Source organism: Neolamprologus multifasciatus, chromosome 18 (genome assembly GCF_963576455.1).
Source record: "Neolamprologus multifasciatus chromosome 18, fNeoMul1.2, whole genome shotgun sequence".
Taxonomy (NCBI): Eukaryota; Metazoa; Chordata; class Actinopteri; order Cichliformes; family Cichlidae; genus Neolamprologus; species Neolamprologus multifasciatus.
In genome coordinates this window covers 22597734-22617488 of record NC_140456.1, presented here as the reverse complement: position 1 = coordinate 22617488, position 19755 = coordinate 22597734, and the positions used below count along the sequence as shown (strand labels likewise).

At 43.7% G+C, this 19755-nt stretch overlaps 1 protein-coding gene across 9 annotated transcripts in view; it reads left to right on the top strand.

Annotated features, from left to right (window-relative positions):
- Positions 1-19755, top strand: part of ptprsb (protein tyrosine phosphatase receptor type Sb) — a 69858-nt gene that overhangs the window by 43606 nt on the left and 6497 nt on the right. For 4 of the 9 annotated variants that reach the window (XM_085139416.1, XM_085139417.1, XM_085139419.1 and 1 more), the window contains 24 exons: positions 498-699; positions 1892-2028; positions 2279-2423; positions 4470-4787; positions 4893-5086; positions 5229-5255; positions 5513-5630; positions 5824-6474; positions 7214-7308; positions 8703-8956; positions 9195-9282; positions 9492-9710; positions 10852-11009; positions 11775-11789; positions 12021-12133; positions 13857-13954; positions 14226-14349; positions 14828-15003; positions 15153-15272; positions 17098-17252; positions 17816-18101; positions 18789-18967; positions 19341-19467; positions 19571-19696. In XM_085139416.1, coding sequence (XP_084995542.1) covers positions 498-699; positions 1892-2028; positions 2279-2423; positions 4470-4787; positions 4893-5086; positions 5229-5255; positions 5513-5630; positions 5824-6474; positions 7214-7308; positions 8703-8956; positions 9195-9282; positions 9492-9710; positions 10852-11009; positions 11775-11789; positions 12021-12133; positions 13857-13954; positions 14226-14349; positions 14828-15003; positions 15153-15272; positions 17098-17252; positions 17816-18101; positions 18789-18967; positions 19341-19467; positions 19571-19696 — 4125 coding nt within the window. The remainder of the gene's footprint in view (positions 1-497; positions 700-1891; positions 2029-2278; positions 2424-4469; positions 4788-4892; positions 5087-5228; positions 5256-5512; positions 5631-5823; positions 6475-7213; positions 7309-8702; positions 8957-9194; positions 9283-9491; positions 9711-10851; positions 11010-11774; positions 11790-12020; positions 12134-13856; positions 13955-14225; positions 14350-14827; positions 15004-15152; positions 15273-17097; positions 17253-17815; positions 18102-18788; positions 18968-19340; positions 19468-19570; positions 19697-19755) is intronic. The other 5 variants (XM_085139418.1, XM_085139423.1, XM_085139421.1 and 2 more) reach the window with 3 other exon arrangements.

The following is a 19755-nucleotide window of genomic DNA, read 5'->3' as shown; positions in this document are numbered from 1 at the left end:
TTCAAGCCTACCAACCTGCACCGTAGGTCCATAAAAGTACAAGACTGAAACTGAGTGCATATGAGGATTATGGATATTAAAGAGTAATAACAGGAGAGCTATACTTTGTACTACCCATAAACTAATCCCACAGATGAGGAATCACATTTTAAATGCTACAATCTGATGGCATCCACAGTATTATTTATTTATTTTATTGAAGCTTTATCAGGACGAAATGTAAAACTGCACCTTATGACAGTGACCTCTAGGAAACAGTAATCTGTTGGACCATCTGGCCTGAAGTCACAATAATTCAGACACGATGACCTTGGCTGCCGTAAATTCTTGTTGTGTTAAAAGATGGCATTATGGATTACCCCGGTTGTAGGACAGTGGGATTAGGTGAAAGTCACGTAATGCATCCCAGTCCCCGATGACCTTAAAATCCAGTCCCAATCAAAACAAACGTGTCCGCACGTTTCACTGGGTGGCTTTCCTTTTGCTATGTTTTGTAGGTGAAAGGCTATCGTGTGTACTACACCATGGATCCGTCCCGGCCTATAAACGAGTGGCAGATTCATAACGTCCAGGATAGTGTGCTCACTACCATTCAGAACCTGGTAACCTCAGAGACCTACACCATCCAGGTCCTCGCCTTCACCTCCGTTGGGGACGGACCCTTCTCAGACCCCGTCCACGTTAAAGTCTTGCGTGGAGGTTAGTGCGGGACCGTGCATCGACATAATCATCGGTAGATGTTCGTGAAAGAGAATAAATTTAGCCTGCATGCTAGTGCATAGATAACGGCTAAGTAGCCATTTGCATTTACTTATGTGTGGATGAGTAATGGTTAGTTTTTCAGCATGTGCAGCAGAGCACAAATGAGTAAGTACTCGTGATTATGTGCAAGTATACAAACCGCTCAGGAGCTTATTCGAGGAGCTTATGTAAAGTTTGAGTAGCAAGCCACTGTGAAAGTTTGACCTGTCAGAACATATGACTTCTTCAAAGTGAATAAATTCTACCAGCCGGGACCGAAGTGTGGAGATTTATGTGAAGGAAACAGGGATTAACAGCGAGAAATATCCCTCATGCTCCGGTGCTGATTGTGTCACCGTGACAGCTCCTGAGAAGCTGCTAGGTTTATATGATGGGAGGTGAAAAGAGATGACAAAATAAAAAAAACTGCGACGGTATTACTGGTTAAATTTCTGCGGCACTTTTAGTCTCTTAACAGTTTCTACCACATAGAAAGAAATGAAAGTATATGGGCGATCGTGGCTCAAGAGTTGGGAGTTCGCCTTGTAATCGGAAGGTTGCCGGTTCGAGCCCCGGCTTGGACAGTCTCGGTCGTTGTGTCCTTGGGCAAGACACTTCACCCGTTGCCTACTGGTGGTGGTCAGAGGGCCCGGTGGCGCCAGTGTCCGGCAGCCTCGCCTCTGTCAGTGCGCCCCAGGGTGGCTGTGGCTACAATGTAGCTTGCCATCACCAGTGTGTGAATGTGTGTGTGAATGGGTGGATGACTGGATATGTAAAGCGCTTTGGGGTCCTTAGGGACTAGTAAGGCGCTATATAAATACAGGCCATTTACCATGTAAGAATGTGATTTATGATGAGATGTTTAAGGGTTAGTACTTCAATGATTAGTAATTAGGTTGGGTTTAAGTACATTTTTAAAAACCTTTGTCTAAATTGAAGTATTTCTAGCATAATTAGCAATAATAATGATGAATACATTATCAAAAAAATATTCATTGCATTTGAATGACATTTACTATTTCCTGTTCTTATCTTAATGAAACAGAGTTAAACATATAATAAATAATCTTTATGAATAGTGCAAAGCCAAGTATTAGTACTGCTGTAAGCGAAGGTCTTATTTGAGTGTGTTTTGTCCTGTTCCCTGCAGTCCCTGGCCAGCCAAGCAAGTTTAAAGTGGGTAAAGTGACAGACACGAGCATAGAGCTGACCTGGGAGCCTGTCCACAACAAAGAGAAAATCGTCAACTATGAGCTCCTCTACAAACCTGTCAAGTTTGGCAGCTTGGTAAGACCTCTTAGTCTTTTTTTAATAAATCCATCTGCTGAGTGGATTTCTTATCAAGACAAAGGCTTGAAAGGGAGATAAAAGAAGATTTTTTAAAAGATTAACCCCAAAGTCCTGCAACCTTGTGTCTAGTGGTCGCACTTCTCTTCTCCAGCTCTTCTCTAATGTCTCTCTTTTTACTCTTCTCATCTCACCCCTCCCTCATCATCGCACCTCTCTGCCTTCTGCTCCCCTCTCTTCTCTCTCACAGGAGAAGCTGACCTTCGGGCCCAGGAATTCTTACACTGTGGAGGGTCTCAAAGCGAACACCGAGTACTCCTTCTCCCTGGCTGCCATCTCAAGCAAAGGCATCGGCGCTTTCACTAATGAACTGGTGCAGAGGACATCACAAGCCAGTACGTCTCGACTGAGCCGGATTCACACAGTGTTCCTGCACACACCAACGCATATCCCACAAATTCAAATTCTATTGTGTTTATTTATTTATTTATTTAATGTATTGTGCCGCGAATATCTTGGAAACATTTTGTCCTCCAGACGCTCTCACACACAGCTCATAGCGGTACATTTCCCTCAGCTCCCGGCCTGGTAAAACCTGGAAGCCGTCTCTGCATCTCTCCATGTGTCTCGTTTATCAACCCATACGTCCAGCCCCACCCCCTCCTCCAACCCATCCATCTCTGTTTGACCGTGCCTTTCTTCCTCCCCTCAGCCTCTCTCTTTCTCGCACAGCCAAAACATCATGACAGATGGAGATGGAGCACCGATTAATGTTTCACTCTTCCTTTCCTTTGCCCTCTTTTCACTCTTTCCACTCTATCAGTGTCTAATGTCTTTGAAAGGGTGCAACTGTCTGCCACTTATTGGCTAGCAGCCAATGGTCAGGAGCATTAAAGGATGGCGGGTAGCCTGCTATGTTGACAGGTAAGTGCTGGCCAGTCTGTATTTTACCCACGCTGAGCTTAGATTCTCTCCCTTGTCTCCTTTTCTCTGATTTCTTTTTTCTATTTTTGTGCAATCACTCTTAGCCAATAAGAGTTAAATGAGTTCCACCATTTTGTTCTGACACCAAGTTATTTCATATCTGCTCTCAAGAAAGGATAACAGAAAAATGGTACAAGGAAAAGAATTTATAAAGTCAATATGAAAAGCCCCGCAGTTCACCGCACCGTTTTCCTTTAAGTGGTAAGTACTTGCAGTCACCCATCAGACTGCGTTTAGTGGGGTTCTCTTCTCTCTTTACCCCCAAACGGAAAGAATAACCAAGGTTGTGTACCAGAGGATGTTGGGGGGGGGGGGGGGGGGGGGGGGGGGGGGGGTGATATTCGGAAAAAGGGAAGGTGCTAGATAAGCAGACTATTTCATGCAGCAGAATTCATTTCCCAGGGAGGTTATGTGTGCTTTCTTATCGCCAAGCTTTGGTGCACATCTAGATTGTCCCCCGAGGCCAACAGAACAGTGGCTGTATGGCTGAGTGGATAGATACTTGAACCTGTCAGCTATGACTATTACACTCCCACACACACACGCACAAGCCTGGACCTCGGACATGCCCGCCTTTGTTTGCGTGTGTGTGTCTTACTTAAATGACATTATATTGGTTGAGCTATATCTGTGATTCGTAAATCTGTGGTGTCTTTTCGTGATTTCTGTTTCTGCACTCACGTCTGTAACAGTAAATATCCAAGCCTCTTTCTGATTCAGTGTCTGCAATTCATCATTCTAGCTTGACTTTCAATTTCCTGTCTTAGCTCCTTTTTTCCCCTCCGGGATCTCAGATTTTGTTTTGTGTTTTTTTTTTTTTTCTTTTGTTTTTTTCTCCTTTACCTGCCTCCTAAATCCTTTCAGCACCGTATGAGATCTGGTTTAGTGTTTTTTTTATTTATCTCCTGCTGCGATGTGTAAGACCTTTCTCTAGTCAGCCACAGTGAAAAATCTCACACCACCCTACCATCTTGAGGACTCAAGGATTAGCCAGCTGGTCATGTGAAATGTATACATGTGTCTGTGCTCTCGTGCAGCTAGCTGTGCATCCCCATTTTTTTGAAAGAGAACAGACATTTATCTGTTTTTCATTCATAAATCTCGAGCCTTTTGTGGCACTACCTATAGCTAGAGGATAAGATATAATCATTGACTGCTGGATGCACATTCTCCTTGGGTATAATTAAGTTGTCCACTTATGGTCGATACTCTTGTCTCTGGTTTATTTCATTAGGCTCTTAGGCTAACATTATGCTTTTACATTATGTGGTTGCTCCTCCTTTTTTGCCCAATTCAGGTTTGTCCCAGTGTTATCTCTTTCAGTTCAGTTTACCTTAGTTTCTCATTGTTTCCTTTTTTATCCTTATCTCCTGTCCTTTTGCTTGTATTTTCCCTTCTCCCGGGTCGTCTCTCCTAAACTCTTTGCCAATTGCCCTGCTTGTCCTTTGTCCAATCAGAGCCCTCAGCTGCACCAGAGGGTGTGTCCTGCGAGAGTGCCAGCTCCACCTCGCTGAGAGTAAGTTGGAGGCCTCCTCCAATGGAGGGCCAGAATGGCGAGTTGGCAGGTTATGAGCTGAGATACCAGAAAGTTTCTGGGGCAGGAGGTGGAGGTCTGGGTCTGGAGGTGAAAGACCTTCCTATCCCGGCCCAGCAGGGGCAGACAGTGGTAGAGGGGCTGGAGAAATGGAGTTGGTACAACATCACTATTGCAGCCTCCACCGCAGAGGGGACTGGACCCAGCAGCCCTGCTGTGCTCTGCAGAACAGACGAGGACGGTGAGCGTGAGAGCCGCAGATCAGACCTAAACGTTATTGACTGCTAAGTTGATTATTTACTGGCTAGACCTTTGGTCACTTAATTAATTCCACACGTGTGCTCAGTTCCCGGCGCAGCCCCTCGTCAGGTGGATGTCCAGCCGCTGAACTCCTCGGCTCTCCGAGTCACGTGGCGCCCAGTGTTGCCACGGTTACGGCAAGGCCAGATCCGTGGCTACCAGGTGCATTTCAGCCAGGCAGAGAGCGGTGAATCACGCAACCTTCCCCGGATCAAAGACCTCTTATTGGACGAGTCTCAGGTGACAGCATAGCTAAATATATAAATGATTAAATGGTGTTCATTTGTTATATTCATCCTTCCTTTCTCCTCTGCTCCTTTGACTCACTCCTTCTCTCATCCGTCTCGGCTGCCTGTGGGGTGTGTCTCGTCTGTGGGATAAGATGGAGGAGGATGACGCGACTCAATATGTGAGTGCAGACTACCCGTCCTCTTCTCATTATAAATGAACCAATTATTAATGCATACAGCGCTATGCTGCTAATAGACCACAGATTTAATTATCAACTCTTATGTAAGTTTTCTTCTTCTTCTTTTTTTTTTGCTGATGCACAGTTCTTCCCCAAAAAAGGGGAATAAATCAATAAATAGTGTCTTTTTTTTTTCTAAGATTGAAAGGAGTGAGTTTGCAGTATTTGATGGTGGTATTTTGTGTTTTCTCCTGCAGGAGCTGATTTTAGGAGATCTGAAAGCAGAGACTTTGTACTCTGTCTCTGTGGCAGCATACACCACCAAAGGGGATGGAGCACACAGCAAAGCCAAGCTGGTGCAGACCCCGGGGATTGGTAAGCATATGTCAAGTATACATTTCAGTGCCCCAGATTTAGTAGCATACTCAAGAATTGATCGTACAGTAAGCTGCGCCAGAAGATGGCAATAAATAAGCCGACAATCAATTCTAATTCTTCTGTATTTGCGTGATATATGTTTATCTCTATTCATTTTCTTTTTTTCTGCTGCCTACGCTGTTGTCTGCAGTGCCTGGTTCCCCCTCCCTTTGGGTGCGTCTGGGATCGAGCCCGTCAGTTGTGGTGCGGTGGGCTCCTCCGCTGGAATGCTCTGATAGCCGGGGGGCCCCGGTGGAAATCCAGGGCTACCGCCTACAGTTTGGCCTGAAGAATAGCTCTTTAGACACCACGGTGGATTTCACAAATCGTGAGAGAAACTTCACTGCGAGAGACCTCTCCCCAGGCTCCTCCTACATCTTTGTGCTCGCCGCAAAGAGCCGAGCAGGCTATGGAGATGTAGTCCAGCAGGAAATAACAGTCCCTATGTTTCCTCCCGTGGGATACCCCAAAATATCTGACTTTGTTAATGTCACTTGCTGCTCCCTGCAGTTGTCCTGGCTGCCCCCAACCCCAGAGGAGAGCAACGGTGTGATTACAGAGTACACTCTAGCCTACAAAGAGGCTGCACACACCCAACCCTCTGCTGACCCAGGCCCCTCCGCTTTTCCAACCCCCTTTGCTCGTCCACGGCTGATAGCGCTACCAGCAAGTGAGTCGAGCTACACCATCCTGGGCCTCAATCACAGCAAAGCCTACGAGGTGCAGCTCAGAGCCCACAACAAGGCAGGGCCGGGCCCCTTCAGCCCACTACTGGTGCGCCTCACCCTGTCCTTGGAAACAGGTAGGGCTGGCCTCCGGCCTCAGGAACACCTTTCTAAGCGCTGGTTCAACTTCACATCTCCCCTTACTGTGGATTTCACTCCAAAAACACTAAACTTAATGAAGTCTGGGCCAGTTCTTACAGGTCTGCCTCTCACCAGTGCACCTCAGAGAGGATGAGAACTGCAAAGTGCGGGACACAACTACTCTCCCCAATCTCCTCCACTCACTCACTTATACCTTCATCACCTACCCTTCACAACCAATGGAAGCAGGCTGAATGTTAATGGATGTTTGCTTCAAGAGCACTGCTTATCACAAACCCTCAGGTAAAAGTCAATACAGGGCTCGGATATACAGTATCTAATAGCGAAGGTAAGTGTTCGGTCTGATTTGAAGCGAAAACCGGCGTCTGGTGCTGTATCTGCAGGTAAGCTTTTTTTTTATCTGATAGACCTTCACTACCACCTTTTCCGAAGGCTTTGCTGAAGTCTGAGTCTAACAAACACAACCTTACACTCTAACAACGTGGCATGTCACATTCCTGCAGCCAGTCTGTCTCTTACTTGTACTTATTACTCTTGCCATCCACTTTCCTCATCACCTGCCTATCCTCCTAACCATCATGTCTTTCCCCCTCCTCATCAACTGACCGGGCTGTTCTCCATTTTTACAGGTCGAGAAAAGCAGAGGACGCCACGATTTTAATAAAACGCTTCATCACGAGTGACTCTCTGCCTGTTTGTTTCTTCACTTCCCAGATGTGCCGAGGAATTTTTCGGTCAATCTGGCCACTGAGACCAGCGTTCTTCTTACCTGGGAGTTTCCAGAGACTAGCAACCCCTATCGCTTTACTGTATGTTGAAAAACTCTAATGTTTTAACATCTGTGGGATCCTTAAGATTATAATACTCAGCTTTATTTGGGTCAAGTTTTTGGAAATTATAGAGTGCATTTTAAATAGCAAGAGTTAATTACAGATCAGCACATTGTAGGACAAACAACATCTCAGACATGCAGAAAAAATGTAGGACAGGAAAGAGGATAGAAACTATTTAAATAAAGTGTGAAATACTGAGTAACACATCTAATAAAAATGTATAAAATTAATATATAAAAAGAACAAAAATAAAAAGCAAAACAGGCAATATTTTTTTAAATTCAAGATTGATCAAATAAAAAATGTGAAATTTAAAAACACTTATGAGCTGGTGACTCATTTTTAAAATATTTTTCGCATGCATGACCCCGACACAAATAATACACCCACAGATCTACCCACAGGCATTCATGTGAAATTTCTCTGGACTATGAGAAGTTCAATTAAACTGAGCATTTACTGAATATAGCAAAATCCATCTACAAGCACTTTAAAGTGCACTGATTATCTCATTTATTGAATCCAGAAAAGAGGTTTACTGGGATTATATCCCTTGCTAATAACTGGGTTTACTAACTCCTAGTTTACACTAGTCCTGGCTAAGGATAGTTTAGCACACATTCCTCCAATAAAACGTCAGTTTCTCATTTTTCTAATTTTGTTTTTTATGGATTGAACAAAGAAGCTGTGCCTAATTAATTTGCATCTGTTTGTGAAAATACAGGAATTAATTGTGATGAATTCCCAAACATCTCAAATGCTGCCTGTTTTTCTTGTACATAAACAAAATTTAATTGACATCAGCAACCTTGCTTTTACATTGTAATATAGCCAGAGTACAACCAGTCAAGTCCTCTATTGCAAAGAGACAAGTTGCATTCATCTGGGCAGACAGACTAGAATTGATTGCAACATGTTGGCAGTCTGTCTGAGTTAATACATTAGATTGCAGTTATTAGGAGACCTTCACCAATCTGCGATTAAAAGTGGTCACTATAATTACTTACGGTAGGTTCAACAGCAAAAAACAAAAAAGCAAACCCAGTGCAGTCACCAGGCAACAACAGTCTCAACAAGGTTACCATTGTACTTTGGGGTTGGGGTTGCATCAGAAAGGGCATCTGGTATAAAAATAAATAAATAACTAAATCTGCCGAAGTGAATGTGCAGAGCCCCCCGCTGTGATGACCCCTTGTGAATAAGGGAGCAGCTGAACGCAATTTTAGTTCAAACTCTCAAACAAAGCCATCAAAAAACTTTATTCAGGGCATTTTACAAATGTTCCTTAATTTAGTTCTATAGCATTAAATGACTATTTAAACAGCACACAACATAAAGATTAGCTTCACCAACTCTTTCCCACCCTTCAGGTTGAATATAACCGTCAGAAAATGGAGGTGGACGCTCGCTTGAGAAAGGCAGTCATCCCAAACCTTCAGCCTAACACGAGCTACGACTTTAAAATCACTGCTCCTGAGGGGAACCCTGGAGGCCTTCGCCATCGCATCTCTGCTAAGACATCCCCAACGATCACCATCCGCCGCCCTGAGATCGACCGCACTCGTGACTCCGAGACCACCGTGACGCTAATCTTGCCATCACTGGAGAATCGCAGTCCCATCAAGTAAGGCTGAAAGACTGAGCCTTAGATGCTCTTACACGCCTTGAAAACGTTGTCATGTCATATAGGAGTGACAGTCATCTGACTTGCCGTGTTCAAGTCTGGTGATTACAGTCTGTAACAGTACGGGGCACTGATGGTAACAGTACATGACTGCTCTAAAGTGAAAATAGTTACAGACAGTTTGCTATTGTGCGACTGCAGCTGTTGTTATGTTGTTTGTCCTCTTGTGCTCCTACAGGAATATTTATGTTGTTGTGGTTCCGCTGCGAAGGCCCCGCGGCGTCATCAGACACCTCAAGAGTCCAGACGAAATGGACCTAGAGGAGGTGAGAACCACAACAATAACAGCACCCACTGATGTCTGAGCCTGCGAGGAGGAAAAGACCTATAAACACACACAATCCTATCTCTGAGAACTCCTGGCAACGCTTACCCTTTTAAATTCAATATCAGTGTTTAAACATTAGTCACAGTTATTGGAGCGGCTTATTTTGCTTGTCTGTGTCTTTTCTCTCTTTCTCTTTCTTTCTTTTAGCTGTTAAAAGACATCAGTCAAAGGCAGAAGGATACTCGACAGCAGAAGCAGGTGGACTTGCGCCGGGCTTACATCACAGCCCGTTTCACACCTGCCATCCTGCCGGCTTTCTTCACCCTGGGGGACCAGCTGGACTATGGCGGCTTTGAGAACCGAGCTCTAGAGCCAGGGCAGGAGTACGTCTTCTTCATTCTGGCTGAGCTGAACTCCACATCCGGGGTATGAAAGACACTACTTTACATGTCTTTTCCCTCTGTTTTTTTTTTTAAACCGCTCCCACATTCCAGGCTGTCCGCGTTTCTCTCCTGCAGGCTGTCACTATACATTGTAATCAATACGGCCGAGCTGCCAAAACAATAAAATGCCCATCAGTCAAAGTGTTGTAAGCAAAAGGCAATAACCCTCACATACTTCCATCACCACTGCTAATAAAGAGTGAGTGTACCCACTGTGGCAGTGGAAGAAATATTGCCTCGCGCACCCCTGCTATGTATGTGCATTCAAACTGGAATAGACATAATTATACAACTTAAAATTAGACTAGGGTCTTTATATTAGATTTTTTTCATTATTGGATCCCTTCTAGCTCAGGGGATGCTCTTCCAAACTTCTGCAGAACTAATAAAAAGCAACAGTTCAAACAACAGTAAGGTTAGGTACATTTTTTTGAGCTACTGTCTAAAATGCTGAGGAAAAATAAAGGCACAAATGCCTGCACATTATATAACTGATCACAATTATACGGACATGTTTTCAGTCTAATGCAATCCAGTGCAACAGCTCAGCAATAATGCAAACACTGCCCCTGTTTTACTTTTGCAAAAGAAAAAAAAAACCTGAGGGAGAAAACAAACGATTCGACTCTACACTTCTCTGTGTCATAGTCTTTAGAATGACATGACAAAAAGAGCAAGAGAATGAAGGCCAATAAATAAATATTTGCCAAAACACATTAAAAGAATGTTAAATAAATTTAAAAAAATAACCAGTCTTATCATCGGTATTGTCACTACGGAAGCAGGATGGATGAGAAGCAGTATTTTGAATGGCACAAATCAAACAGAGATGCATTGGAGTGAAGATCTCACTCAGCCTGAGGAAATGTGGGGATTTGTTGTGGGGAAACACCAGGCTCAGGTTTTCAGGTTCTCTCCAGTTTTCCTGGTGATCCTAATCCACACCTGCTGCAGTAATCCACAGAGATAGAGAGTGCATCAAATTGGAATTTAGTCTCAGGTGTTCACGGTAGACCGAAGTAAAACACAAAAAAATAAAATGCCCTTTTTTGTGACTGCCTGTCCACAATTTTGTGATCATCTTCTTCTGTGGTGTTTTTTCGTTTACGTTTTTTTTTTTACAGAAGATGTACGTGGCCAGCCCGTACACAGACCGCGTGATTGCCCCGGACTCAGACCCGCAGCCATTCGATGCAGGTGACGGTCTGATCTGGGTGGTTGGACCAGTCCTGGCTGTAGTGTTCATCATCTGCATCGTTATCGCCATCCTCCTGTACAAAAAGTGAGTGGGATGGACTTCATAAAAATAAAATGTCAAATTTTCCAACCGTGATGCTAACTCACACTCTTGGTCACACTGGGTAAATGCCACAGCAGCTTTGATTATGACTCTTCAAGGATAAGACTGGCTTTAGTCAAAACTTTTCACAATGCCATCAAACTCCATGAAATGCGCAGAAATCTTTTCATGTTTGTGAAGATTCATTCTAACTGAATATGTCAATCTTTGAAGATGTCCCACACATATAATACATATATATTTAGGGACTGTATTTTTTTTTGGCAAACAAATATGTGTCAGCGACTATTTACGGCAACTAGAGTAAAATACATTTGTGGTTGCTAGTGAGTATTTACAGCAGCACGATTATGCGTCAAAACTCGAGTCAAGATAAACAACGGTGCCATTACTTATCGTCCATGTTCCAGCTGCGTCCGTGTGGCTCACTGATGGGTTTTATACAGTGTAGCAACATTAAGCATACACAGTCAAGTACTATGCTTATATTCTTGTTGCACCTCCTGCTGTTATACTCTCCCACGACAGCTCAACATTCACCAAATTCTCTATGAATTTGGAAATTTTGTTCATTCCTCAGACAGCCATCAAGCAGTCTGACCCTGCTGTAAGCCTGTGATATCTGTTGCAAGCCTTCAAGCATTTGAATGCTAATGCAAAATATTGATTTTCCTCTCTAACAATCTGTCCATTTCCTTCCCTTTCTTCCTCTAATTATTCCTGCCCATGCTCCCGTTTCACTGGAAGCAGCAAACCTGACAGGTAAGATTAAACCAATGTCAAGCTCTTTGTACATTTTAACCCACAGTAATTACAAGATACCAGATGCTGTACAAAGAACTTGTACAAGGACTTAAACACTGTATCTGTTAATGCTGTGTTTACGCGAATCAAGCGGCCATGCTAATGACGTGTCAGTACCGAGCCTGCTTTCCTGTCCCCGGTTTGTTTGCATGTGCTAATTGCTCTTTTGACTCACTGGTGTTTCAGCAGTAAGCGCAAAGACTCTGAACCTGGAACCAAGAGCCTTTTGAGCAACGCCGAGATGATGGCCCATCACCCGACCGATCCCGTGGAGATGAGACGCATCAACTTCCAGACTCCCGGTAGGCAGCGTGCACCTCCACAGGCACCTGAAGAAACACTTTTTGTTCTGAACGATAAAATCTACTTTTGATTGCTCATCGTTTGAAAATGAAATATTCATGCCGGCAGTTTTATTCCTGGTAGAAACCCACAGACGAGATTGAGAAAGTTTTCCTCCTCATCACAGCCAACACATACCTGGCAGCTTCTAGTCGTTTCTGAGATCAAAATGGCTTCTGCCCAGGTAGTACAGTCACTGCTTAGTCACGGCTGAGTCATCACGGTGTGACAAAATCTGATTATCTCCGCTCGCCCACAATCCACATGCCAAGCTGCAGAAAGTAGCATCAGAACAAACAGAAATGACAGAAATCTGCCTTATCAATCTTGAATGTTTAGAGCTCAGAGCGGATTCTCAGAAGTTATGCTGTGGGTTAACAGTGATCATTTGTAAAGCAGTTGGCTCTCTTCTCTCCAGCCTAACCAACCAAAGCCTCACTTTGAAGTAAATACACAGATTTTGCTGCTTCCCACCCCCTACCGAGCGAGATCTAACAACACAGCTGCTTCGGTCGAGGCAACGGGCCAATGAGGCTTTGCTTTCACTTCTTCCCGTTCAGTTAGCACCATCCTAATAACACATGACCTGAAGGAATTTAATCGCCGCTCTCGGTGTATTTTTTGTGGTTGCAATTTATAGAAGCGTTTTGGGGTCCTTGTTGAAAAAGGTGGCGAGATGTGTCACCACAGAGAAAGGTCACCTGCCAGGATATTAAAGGGCAAATGAGAAAGATTTTTATTTAATCAATAGATAAAGGTCTAAAGTTTCTTTTTTCCCCACATGTTCCTGGGAAGCAAAGAATCCCCCTCCCCACACACACACACTCACACACACTCTCACACAGACAGAAGAAAGCACTTCAGAGCTTCTTTCATCATGAGAATTTTTCATGCTCGCGTGGCAGCAACCTTGACGCTCCCTCCTCGCCCACTTCTTCTCCCCTGAGATTTGTGCTTTTGAGACGCTGAAATTTGTTTCCAACAAAACCGGCCGATCCTATCTGAGGTCATTCCGGTGCCGACTTGAACGTTTTGTCGTGCTTACCTGCGGATGCTGCAGTGCCTGCCTTTAGAGAAAGATCAGCGCTGATGTGAGCGCGTGTTTGACGGCTGTAGCAGCACAGCGCCTCAAATGCTTTTCTTAGTGCATCTGCGTGCATTATAAATCACCCAAACATCGAGAATGCGTTCTGGAATCTGGCATCGTGAAATCTGTTTATTGCACACAGAGTTTGTGTTAGTTTGATTTATTGTTGAAAGTGTTTGCCTTTTGAATGGGGAATAGATTGCTATAGCTTCTCTAAAGAAACGACTGTACGAGGCAGAGGTTGCTTCCTTTGTGTGCATCCGTGCATGTGTGTGTGTGTGTGTGCGTGCGTGCGTGCACCGCCCTCCTAATTAGTGTTCTGTCTGTGTTTGTTTTCTCTGAGTTGCTGCTCCTCTGATCACAGAGAAAGCAATTTATCAAAGAAAAACAATTTACAAACAAACAAACCTCGCCTCACTTTGTCCGCGCACATGGATCAAAATTGATTTTCTGCCTCAGCGTGTTCCTTAATGATATGTGATGTTGTCTGATTGTATAATTATTGTCGCATCTTTGCATATGAGTGATGTCGAGCGGCAGCAATTTAGGTCGCTGAGCTGAAGTCTGCGTGACCTCTGACCCTCATTGTAACGCAGGAATGATGAGCCATCCTCCCATCCCCATCAGCGAGCTGGCTGAGCACATAGAGCTGCTGAAAGCCAACGACAACCTGAGACTCTCCCAGGAGTACGAGGTGAGAAATACTGTATGTTATCATTCCATATAATAAATAGATACCATCCTGTTATTTGGCGATGTTAAGCCTGTTAAGCCTTCATAAAGCAAGTGTTACTTAACATTTGTTTACCTGCGTGCAGGCTGCTTGTTCATGATTTATTCAGCAGCGCAATTTATTGCTGTAACTCGTCTACATTACAGAGTGCTCCCTTTCCATTATCCTCAAATGCACCACTAAATATGCCAGCACACGCTATTAATGCACATATTTTGTTGCTCTCTCGCAGTCAATCGACCCGAGTCAGCAGTTCACCTGGGAACACTCCAATCTGGAAGTTAACAAGCCCAAAAACCGCTACGCCAACGTCATAGCGTACGACCACACCAGAGTCATCCTGTCTCCCATAGACGGTGAGGATTTGCTGGAAATGAATGTCAATTAAAGAAGATTGTGAGAGTTCCTAATGGAGGGGGCGGGGCATGTTTGAGCTGACGGGTGGGTGCATAGCACACAAAGAGTTGGTATGGGGAGAGTGGTGCGAGAGCTACATGATAGATGAAATCTGAATTTGCGAACAGTGCTGGAGACCAACTGTGTGCAGTGGCATGAGACTGACAAACAGCGCAAGTGCATCCAAGTGCAGCCCGCTCTCCTCCAGAACAAGGAGGAGGGGAATGGTTTTGATCTGGAGCTCATGAATTTACACCGACATATTCTTGTTTGTTTGCTGTCGTCCACTAGTCATCCAGCTGCCTGTCTGCTGGAAGCCACGGCTGTCAGAAACAAACAGTTCGTTAGGCTGTTGGATGTCATACACGGGGGTTAATTTATTGTGCCACTTGCGCAGATTGCAGTTTAGCAAGAGACTCAGAAGTGTCTCGCTTGCAGGTATCCTGGGCAGCGACTACATCAACGCCAACTACATTGATGGCTACAGGAAGCAGAATGCCTACATCGCGACGCAGGGACCGCTGCCAGAGACATTCGGGGACTTTTGGAGGATGGTGTGGGAGCAACGGGCTGCTTCTGTCGTCATGATGACACGCCTGGAGGAGAAGTCACGGGTAAGAAAGCAAGACCTTACCCACTGACCCACATCTGCAATTTCAATTATCCAGAGTCATGTTGCATAAATGAAACTGAAGAAGAACGTCGCTTATCTTCTGAGAACTGCAGTAGCGATGAGGCTAATGCTTTTCTTCAATCCTCGCAGATCAAGTGCGATCAGTACTGGCCGAGTCGTGGCACGGAGACATACGGGATGATCCAGGCCACGCTGCTGGACACAATGGAGCTGGCCACTTTCTGTGTTCGCACCTTCTCCCTGCATAAGGTACATTATTTCACGCCTCCTGTTCCACCTGTGTGCCCCTCGATTCACTTCTCTGCCCTGACCTCCCTTAAGTTTACGGACATATCCACAGAGAACAGCTTTGATCTCTTGAACTTACAATTTGGAAGCAGGAGCAACTGAAGTAATCATGAGCGAGCAGCGCGTGTGGACACAGAGGATAATAGATTAGTCTGGGCTTCGTGGAGTGTTCAAACCAGGCCAGCCTCCCTGTGTCAGGGACTGTGATTTGATCTCTGTTGGAGGCAGAGCAATTTCTTGTGGCACAGGGCTAATCTAGGACCGTCAGACTGGCGCGTCTCTCTCTGGCCTACTTACAAACAGAAACTAGGCCAGCTGTAGTTTCCAAGTAATACTCCACCTCTCGAAATTTTCGTTTATGTGTTGTAAAATGTTACGTTAGAATAACAAATGACTAAGAGAATAATAACAGTAGGCTGAAGTACTTTTATGTACGAATAGCTTCTTTCAGCTGCTCGCCTTTTTTACAGCGGATGTCCTCACCCAGCCAGCCCCCTTATGTTAGGCTGGGGACCAACAGTGGGAGCAATAGATGTGTATCTGATATCCCGGTGCTGTGTTCTTCCTGCATCATCATAATAATGTTGGTCCAGCATCAGCAGCTGACAAATCGCATTGTTGTGATGTCATAGCTTTGCAATGTGGAGTCGAAAAAAAAACCCCACTCTCTTAATATAAAACTCTTCTGGATCAAGTAGTCAGTATTTCAATAGTTTTCTATACAACATGGTAAACGTATGATTGAAACTGAGGTTTGTTGTTAGCCACATTTAGCTTACTCATCTTGGTTTGGTAGTGATAGTTTTTAATAGCATTAGCTAATGTCTTGGCTAATGCTAACTGAATACTCATACAGTATTGTTGTGATGATGTAGGAATAACACCAATACTGGGTTATCAGATTGTGTGTACACTAGCAGTCCTCTTTTTGATATTGTGCTTTTCTCTTTCCCCTGTGAACTAGGGACATTGTGTGATGTTTTGTTCATTCAACTATTTTGAGTAAATTCTTTTCATCTTAAGACCAGTGGTCAGTTTTGTGTTTTTAAATGCAGATCCCTGTGAACTTTGATTACGCATTAAATAATTTGCATGAATAAAAACATGTATAAATTTACATTAATTTTAGAGGACATTTCTGGGATCAAGATTTAATCTGTGTTTGTTTTTAAATTACATTCCTACCAAAATAAGAAACTGGTAGGTTTATGAATTTTATTAAGCACCAGATTTCTTTGCTTCATTTGCATTCGGCTTTGTATCTATTGCATCTTATTGCAGTCATAGTTTAATATGTGTACACACCTTACTCAGTGTGTTTCCACTTTTTCTAACACATCAAATATTCTATCTGTTGCAAAACTGATTATTTGGTACATTTGCTAAAAGTCTGACTAATCCCGTTAAAACAATATCTTTTCTATTTGGTTTAAATTCTGTATCCTGTGAGATTTCTCTCATATAAAATCATTCCACTTTTCTTTCTGCATTGCTCTACAAATCCTCCTCCAGGTTTTAACTGTACTATTGACACACTCATTTTATTCCCAAAGGAAATTATTGAACCATTTCATTCCTAAACTCAAGATGGTTTTTGGAACACACACTTGCAATAATAGATAATTAATCTTTTCAAAGACGGTTAAATTTAACAACTTCCACCTCTTTTGTTTAATCAGCTTTTTTATAAGAGTCTGTGCTAATGAAGCTTACAAATGTCGCCATACAAGTTGTTTTGGCTTCAGTGACACTAACCTCAGTTTTTCTCACATGTTTCTCACATCAGAGTGGAAGCAGCGAAAGGCGAGAGGTGCGTCAGTTCCAGTTCACAGCCTGGCCCGATCACGGCGTGCCAGAGTATCCCACCCCATTCCTCAACTTCCTACGCAGAGTCAAAGCCTGCAACCCCCCTGATGCTGGACCTATCATTGCTCACTGCAGGTATGCTCACACCCACATTTAATCTATCTTGGAGATAAATAGGATCAATCCTGCTTTCATGAAGCTTTATTGAGGGAGCGTTTAACTTGGAAAAATGACTGGGAAAGTGGCTGATTTGCTACGCTAATTTCGTCTGAAGGTAACAATATCCGACCCTTGTGGAGTTCACTAAATTTCACAGTTGTTTGATCTGCAAAAAGCTGAAGAGATTGAAAATTGCATTTTCACTGGTTGGTTATGCTGGGAACTGTTTCTTGGCTGAGTACAGAAAATTCCTTGACTCTCCAGTGGTCAACAGAAATAGTGTGAGAGGACTTCATGCTATCATTGCATAAGATGCAATGTAGCCACTGGAAAAATACAATTTGTCCTGTTAATTCTTTATATTTTTAGTAGATTATATTATTTTGGCTAATTTTTCATTCCCAGTCTTTGGGCCAAGCATCAGCTATTTTTACATTTGACCTGAACTTCTGAAAAGACCCATAAAACATTGTAATCTTTAAAAAAATCTTACTGAAGAAAATATCAGTATATAAGACGTCTTTCTCCTCCTATGTCAGTGCCGGTGTTGGTCGCACTGGCTGTTTCATTGTCATCGACGCCATGCTAGAGCGCATCCGACACGAGCGCACTGTGGACATCTACGGTCACGTGACCCTGATGCGCTCACAGAGGAACTACATGGTGCAAACGGAGGACCAGTACAGCTTCATCCACGAGGCCCTTCTGGAGGCTGTGGCATGCGGAAACACTGAAGTGGCCGCCAGGAGTCTCTACTCCTACATGCAGAAGCTGTCCAAGGTGGAGAGCGGAGAGCATGTGATTGGCATGGAGCTGGAGTTTAAGGTGAGAGTGGAGATGGAAATCATTTAAATGAAGTGGAAGGCAAGCAGATTTGACGTCTGATATTTGTTTGAAAAGTAGAAAATATTGGCAACATTGTCTCCAAATTTCAAAAAAGAAGTACCCATTTGAAATAAGTGGTTTGATGGTGTGTCTGTGAGTTGTAAACTTTTCAGCTAGACGTGATCTTTGCCTCACAGGTTGGTTTAGTATAGAAAATATTGTTAGAGGCCCAATGATGATATAACACCCATATCTTTGTGAAAAAAAATAAAAATAAAAAAGATAATTAGAGCCTGTCCTATTTTCAATTTATTAAGTAGTTAAGATAACTCTTGGCTTTTCCAGTTTCTCAGCTATGACTACATGAATTTATGCCGTTGTTTTACTTTTTGGCAGCAAACTGATTGTTTTGTGTGTTTGGGCTGTTGTTAAACAGTTATTGGATTAAATAATCAATTAAATAATCAGGAAGATGATTTGAGAGTGCTTTGATAAACATTTACTTGATTCATACACTTAAAGATACAGTGTGGAAAATGTCACCAGCAGATGTCAGTAGAGGGTAGATTTCTTACCCCTCTCAATTCAAGTGCATGATTCTAGCTACAATGCCCACAGTAGGAAAAAAATTACTGACTGCGCATTTAAAAGAATATAAACACCTTCCTTCATTTTCTCTCCACCCAGCGCCTGGCTAACACCAAAGCCCACACGTCCAGGTTCGTCACAGCCAACCTGCCTTGCAACAAATTCAAGAACCGACTAGTTAACATCATGCCCTATGAAACCACTCGTGTGTGCCTCCAGCCCATCAGAGGACTGGAGGGGTCCGACTACATCAACGCCAGCTACATAGACGGTTACAGGTATGTTTTCATCCTGCAAACGCTAATATGACCTGACCTCCTCTCTCCGCTGCGGTCCTCCTATGATGGTTTGATGAGTGAATGGACTGGATAGCTTTTCACCACATTGCTCTCACCTGTCACTTCCTGTCAGATCTGTCATTACTGTGTACATGTTGCCACTATTTGTCTCGCTGCATGGCACTCATTTTGGTCCAGTGAAGACTTTCTGATGATTCAGGCATTCAGATTCATTGTACACACATGTTGTGACTGTTGCTTTTCTTGCCTGGAGCCTGACCCCCTTTTCAGTCTGATTCTTGACAGATGAAGAAACAAGGAGGGGAAAGGAGGTGACAACATAATGTGTGTTTGTGTGCGTTTGTGTGTGTAGGCAGCAGAGAGGCTACATTGCCACCCAGGGTCCACTGGCTGAGACTACAGAGGACTTCTGGAGAATGCTGTGGGAACACAACTCCACTATAGTAGTTATGCTCACTAAGCTGAGAGAAATGGGACGGGTATGGACAAAATACACAAAGCTAAATAAACAACAGGTCTTGTAACATTGCAGCCCTCTTGCGTATGATTACTGAAGACTTCTTATGTGTTCTGCTCTGACAGGAGAAGTGTCACCAGTACTGGCCCGCTGAGCGCTCAGCCAGGTATCAGTACTTTGTGGTGGACCCCATGGCGGAGTACAACATGCCTCAGTACATCCTCCGGGAGTTCAAAGTTACAGATGCCAGGGTTGGTTCATGCTTTGCTTAAAGTGTCCTCTTGCATGTTGCATTCAGAAAACAGTGTAA